Source organism: Camellia sinensis, chromosome 15 (assembly GCF_055761805.1).
Source record: "Camellia sinensis isolate YWXY chromosome 15, ASM5576180v1, whole genome shotgun sequence".
In the NCBI taxonomy this organism is placed as follows: domain Eukaryota; kingdom Viridiplantae; phylum Streptophyta; class Magnoliopsida; order Ericales; family Theaceae; genus Camellia; species Camellia sinensis.
Window position 1 is genome coordinate 78,680,188 of NC_138975.1, and position 6,504 is coordinate 78,686,691.

Consider the following 6,504-nt stretch of genomic DNA (forward strand, 5'->3'; position numbering starts at 1 on the left):
ATGTGGAAAACTCAGGGCCTCAAGGAGGTTCTTACTAATGGGGATGGGTTCATGTTCTTTATTTTTGATACCCCTGATAGTTGTAGAGAAGTTCTCGAAGGAGGTCCATGGTACATAGGAGGTTATCTCCTTATTCTAAAGCAATGGAAAAGGATGATGAAGCTATCAAAAGATAAGTCCACAAAAATTCCAGTATGGGTGAAGTTCTTTAACATCCCTTTGGAATATTGGGATCCTGATGGTTTAAGCAGAATTGCAAGTGCAATTGGACATCCCCTCTTTATGGACCAGCTTACGGCTCGGGGTAGTAGGGTAGCTTTTGCTAGAATCTGTGTGGAAATTGAGGCTACCTCAAAACTGCCCACTTATTTCTAGATTAGGCATGATGATGAAGCTGTTCTTATCCGAGTCGAATATCAGGGTCTACCGTCAAGGTGTCAACATTGCCAAATATTTGGACACAGCACTCAAAAGTGTGTGTCTCAACAGGTGGACCAAGACGAAGGCTGGACCACTGTCACAGCTAAGGGGAAGAGGAAGGTGGGTGAGCCTGAGTTGGAAACTATCCCAGAAGTGGTGGAACTCCCAGTTCCAGCTTCTACAGTAGACCCAGTTCCAGCTCCAGCTCCTGAATTTGCTCCCACTGAGGTGGACTCATCTGATCAATCCTTTGACACTCAGGAGACTTCTGCGATCAAGAGTTTATCCGGGGAGGAGCAAAGCTCTGAAAGCAGTGATGTGGATAGGTTCCAAAAGAAGGTGTTCGAAATTGCAAAGCTGGTGGTTCCTAATGCTGCTGAAATGCTGGACACTGCGATTAAAGAAGTTAAGGCTGAAAAGGTGATCCATAGTTCTGCTACCCCATCCCAGCAGGTGAAGAACAGGCCCTCTGGCAAAGGCAGCAGCAGCCAGAGGAAGAAAAAGAGGTAATACAGTTTCAGTTGGTTGTGGGTTTTGTCTTTTTTTTTTGTGGGTTTTGTCTCTATCTCCCTTTTGTGTCCCTATGAATATAAAAATTAATTCATGGAGTGTTAGAGGTTTGAATGATCCCTCTAAACATAAAGAAGTTAAAAAGTTTGTGCTTAAAGAGAATATTCATGTCATGGGAGTTTTGGAAACCAAAATAAAACAGTCTAAAGAGAGTAGCATCTGTGGTAAATGTTTTGATCAATGGTCTATGCTCTCTAATTCACAACCAACTGAAACTGGTAGAGTCTGGGTGTGCTGGAACAATGTTTTTTGTGATGTTCAAATGATTTCTATGTCTAATCAGCATATTTTGTGTAAAATTATTGAATTGGCTTCCAATGAAATCTTTTATGCAATTTTTGTTTATGCTGAAAATAAGCACACATTGAGAAAGGTTTTTTTTGAATCTATGCTTGATATCTCCCGTGTTAAATCCAAAGTTCCTTGTGTTTTTCTGGGTGATTTTAATGCTATTAGATACCAACATGAAAAAATGGGGGGGACTTCTAATTGGACGAATGATAATGAGGAATTTAATACTTATGTTAATGCTTCTGAGTTGGCTGATTTGTCTTATGGTGGTTGCCAATTCACCTGGGCTAACAATAGGAGTGAGGGGACCTATATAGCTACCAAAATTGATAGAGTTCTGGTTAATGAGGCTTGGCTGGACAGATTCCCCGAGGCTTCTGCCCAGTTTCTCCCCTCTGGTATTTCTGACCACTCCCCTGCTGTGGTCAATATCAGTGCCACCAAGTGCTCTTTCAAAAAACCTTTCAAATACTTTGATTTCTGGTCTCAACATCCAGATTTTCTGGGTACTGTTTCTAACACCTGGGGGCAGTATATTCAAGGGGTTCCTATGTTCAGGGTCTGTCAAAAACTCAGAAAGCTTAAAGCTAGTCTCAAGCTTTTGAATAAGAAAGACTTTAGTGACATATCCACTCGTGTCCAAATTGCTAAAACTAATCTGGATCTTATTCAACATAAACTTGACAAAGACCCCATGAATAGTGTTTTGCAATCTCAAGAGAGAGAGGATCTGAAAAAGTATATTGAGCTTAGCAAACTAGAAGAGAGCCTTGCTCTTCAAAAATCCAGAGTGCAGTGGCTTGGTCTTGGGGATAGAAATAGCAAATTCTTCTTTAGGTCTGTGAAAAGTAATATCAATAGAGGGAAGATTTTGAGTGTTGTCATGGGTGATGGTTCTAGGTCTACTCATAGTACTGATGTCCACACCTCCTTTATCAATTTTTATACCAATTTATTTGGTACCCCTTCTGTGGATCAGTACAAGCGCCTTGAGAGGATTCAATCTTTGGTGGAAAAAAAAAGTCTCTATCTCTCAATCTGTTTCAATGTCCAAGCATGTTTCTGAAAATGAAATCAAGGAGGTTTTTTGGTCTTTAAAGTCCAATAAAGCCCCTGGCCCGGATGGGTATTCCGCTGGTTTTTTTAAGAGCTCTTGGGATATTGTTGGTAAGGATGTCATCCTAGCTATTAAGTCTTTCTTTGACTCTGGTAAACTTCTCTCAGAGGTTAACAGTACCATTATAGCTCTTATTCCAAAAGTTCCTAATCCTACTCATGTTGGTGACTATAGACCCATCTCTTGTTGTAATACCATCTACAAATGCATTGCCAAGATCATAGCTAATAGAATTAAATTGGCCCTTCCTGATTTGATTGATCCTGTGCAGTCTGCGTTTGTTCAAGGTAGAAGGATCTCGGACAACATTTTCTTGTCCCAAGAGATTATGAGAGGTTACCATAGGAGTTCCCACTCTCCTAAGTGCGCCATGAAAGTTGATATTATGAAAGCTTATGATACTGTGAGATGGGACTTTATCATTGATATCCTCAAAGCTATGGCTTTCCCTCCTTGTATGATTACCTGGATAAAGGCTTGCATTACGAGTCCTTCTTTCTCGATTTGTATTAATGGGAGCCTTCAGGGGTATTTTAAAGGGGCGAGGGGATTAAGACAAGGGGACCCTATGTCCCCGTATCTCTTTGTGTTGGCTATGGAAATTCTCGCCAGAATTTTAGCTGAGAAATCTAGGAGCCCTTTGTTCAAATTCCACTGGAGGTGTGAGAAAACTAAAATTGTCAACCTTTGTTTTGCTGATGATTTGATGATTTTCAGTAAAGGGGACCCTGGTACTGTCACTCTTATCATGCAGGGATTGGATGAATTTAGGGATCTGTCTGGTCTTACCCCTAATTCTAGTAAGAGCAATATTTTTTTCTCGGGGTGTAGTAGTGAGCTAAAAGAGGATATTCTTCAGATTGCTAATTTTACTGAGGGCTCCCTCCCGGTGAAATACCTTGGTGTGCCTCTTATCACTACCAAGCTTAAAGTGTCTGATTGTCATACTCTGGTTGAGAGAATTACTAAGAGGATTAAAAGTTGGACCAATAAACTGCTTTCTTATGCTGGTAGAGCTCAACTCATCCAGTCTATTCTGTTTTCAATGCAAGTGTATTGGTCCTCTCTTTTTATCCTCCCTAAGAAAATCATTGGTGACATTGAGAGCATCCTTAGATCTTTTCTTTGGTCTGGGGTTGAGTTGAAGAAACATAGTGCTAAAATTGCTTGGAGATATATTTGCAGGAAAAAAAATGAGGGTGGCCTTGGTTTCAAGGACTTAGCAACCTGGAACAAGGCTGCTATAGCCAAACATGTGTGGTACTTGTTTTCTGGGGGTGATTGTTCCATGTGGTGCCAATGGGTCAAGGCGTACTTGCTTAAAGGGAGGAGCTTTTGGGCTGTTAGAACTCCTAGTGATCCCTCATGGGTCTGGAGGAAAATCCTGTCTCTTAGGCATTTAATCTATCCTCACATCAAGTTCAAAATTGGTAATGGGGAAAATGTGTTCCTTTGGTATGACAATTGGCACCCGTTTGGTTCGCTGTGGCATAGGTTTGGTCCTAGAATTCTTTATGACACTAATCTTCCTAATAGCACCAAGGTTAGCTCTATAGTCTCTAATAGTTCTTGGAAGTGGCCTGTTTCTAATTCTTGGGAGATAAAGGAGTGGATCTCTTCTACCCCTTTATCTCTTCTACCTTCCTTTGGCTCTTTTGATACTCCGGTTTGGAATTTGGCTGCTGATGGTAACTTTTCTATCCAGTCAGCTTGGGATTGTTGGAGGGATAAGGGGCCTAAAGTCACTTGGTCCAAACTTATCTGGGGCCCCCCTTCAATTCCTAGGGTTAGTTTTATTGCTTGGTTAGCCATCAACGAGAGACTTAATACTGGCGATAGACTTAAAACTAGTGGTCTTGTTACTAATCCTTACTGCCCTTTCTGTCAAGATCCTGAGGAGAATCATTCCCATCTTTTCTTTAGGTGCATATTTTCTTCTAGGATTTGGGGTGGTATCCTTGCCAAGTGTAAGTCTAACTGGCCTTCTTTGCCTTGGTTGGAAACTGTTGACTATGCTGTTAGATCCACCAGTGATACCTCCTTGAAAATGGTGATTCTAAAGCTATCATTCCTTTGCACTGTCTACCACATTTGGATGGAGAGGAATAGTAGGATCTTCAATAAGGCCCAAAAGCCTGAAGAGGTTGTTACTAACTCTATTATCCAAATGGTTAGGGGTAGGCTTCTTTCTATGGAAAATGTTAAAATTTCTGCAGGTGATAATTGGCTTCTGGAGGAATGGAGTCTTCCTCCCAAAATCTTGCAGCAGCACCATACTATTGCAGCTGGCCGGAGAATGAGTGTTGTGAGGTTACCTACATTGAGGGTTGAGTGATGGAGAGCATCTATTGTGGGGTTTACTAACTGGGTGCTCTTTTGCAGGTTATCATGAAGTCTAAATCATCTCCTACATTGATGTGTCCGTATGGAGGGTTGAGTGTTGTGAGCTACCTAAATATTTCCAGACATTGTGGGTTGAGTGATGAGAGACAGCACACATGTTTTACGCTAACTTTTATTATATCTTATATCTGGTCTGTGCAGGTTCTTGGAGCATTCAAGTATAATGTCTTTCTGTTTCTTTCGAGGTATCTTGTGAGTAGTGGGCCTAGTGATGTGAGATCATATATGGAGTGGAGAGACATGCTGAGTTGTGGGTCGAGTGAGGAGAGCTCCTATATTGTGTGTCTGTTATTTCTTCTCCTTTATGATTTTCGACAGGCTCACTTGTTGGTGAGGAGCTGTGGTGTTGCTTACAGTGCAGTTACAGGGGTTTGCTGCTGGTATTCTTGTTTTTTGGTGTGGAGAGGTGATGAAGACATGCTGCACAGATTCGGGTGGCAGCTTGTAGGGTGTGTTTGTACCATGGTGATGGCTGCTGTTAGCGCCTTGCTGTGCTACATGAGGGAGAAAATAGTTGTTTTTCATTGTATTTTTTACATAATTTTACAGCATATTTAGCTTATACCTACGGGCTGTGTAGGAGTACCTTTGTGCTTCTTTGTGTTCTTAATAGTTTTCCTAGCAACCATGTTTCGGGTTGCACATATCTTAACAGGTCAGTTTTGTTTTGGGTTTCTAAGCCTATCCCTACGGGCTGTGTAGGGAATGTTGTTTTGTTTTGGTTCGTGCCTTGTGGATACAGTGTCCAGGTTCATTCATCTTGCTTGGTGCTACAGTTGCTGGAGGTTCTTTGTCAAGTCCATAGCCTCCTGGATCTATGCTTCAGTTTGTTTTTCTCTTCGTCTAGGGTGCTATATTTGTTTATATTACTTGTTCACTCTTCCTATTAGATTATAGGGAAGGTGAACAGGTTGTTGGCTTTTGGTTTGTTTTCTGTATAGCTGTGTTAGGTCCTGGGGTATGCCCCTTGTAGTTGTGTAAATTTTCTTGTTTTATTTTATCTCTTATTCACCCAAAAAAAAAGAAAAGAAAACCAACCGTTATTCTATTCATCAGAGTATTCGTATTGAAAAACATTACATGTAACATCAAATTAACTGCCTTACGGGCTAACATCTTTCCAAGCCAACACTTGGACACAAAATATGAGTTCTAACTCAAATACAAATAAAGCCCTAGGCTTGAACGTTTACATGTAATATCAAATAAATAAATAACAAATAAACTAAACAGAGTTTTCAACTCCAATTCCTTCCAAGCTAAGTCCTTGGAGGTAGCTTATCACCTGAACCTGAAAATGATGCTCCCATAAAGGGTGAGCCACAGTCCAGTAGAAAAGTACTAAACCAAATATAAGCATTGAATAAAGCTATAGCATTCAATAGATGGTTAACCAAGATAATCAATTATAACTTGTTACTATTTCATAACACTAATGTCTATGACAAGTTTCAATTCCCATGATTATCAATATGGCTCAGAACCTGGCCAAACTACAACAGTGAGCTATATATCACATTCACACTACTTCCAATATCAACAACACAGATGAGACTCAGGCTCATATCAAAACACTTCATACTTCTCATTTGATACACATTTTAGTGCTGTATCAATAACATGTAAAAACACTTCAATATAATAAGCACACATAAAAGTGATGCTAATGGAGTCCATCCCCTATCTCCTTCCAAACAATAAAT

At 40.5% G+C, this 6,504-nt stretch overlaps 1 protein-coding gene across 1 annotated transcript; it reads left to right on the forward strand.

The window, feature by feature from the left end:
• On the forward strand, positions 1–5,698 carry LOC145813081 (uncharacterized). The gene is made up of 9 exons (XM_082908345.1): positions 1–312; positions 490–926; positions 1,036–2,290; positions 2,337–4,724; positions 4,781–4,840; positions 4,943–4,993; positions 5,120–5,207; positions 5,351–5,456; positions 5,692–5,698. Exons 1-9 carry the CDS (start codon positions 1–3, stop codon positions 5,696–5,698), a joined length of 4,704 nt encoding a protein of 1,567 aa, XP_082764471.1.
• Positions 5,699–6,504: the final 806 nt, after the last annotated feature.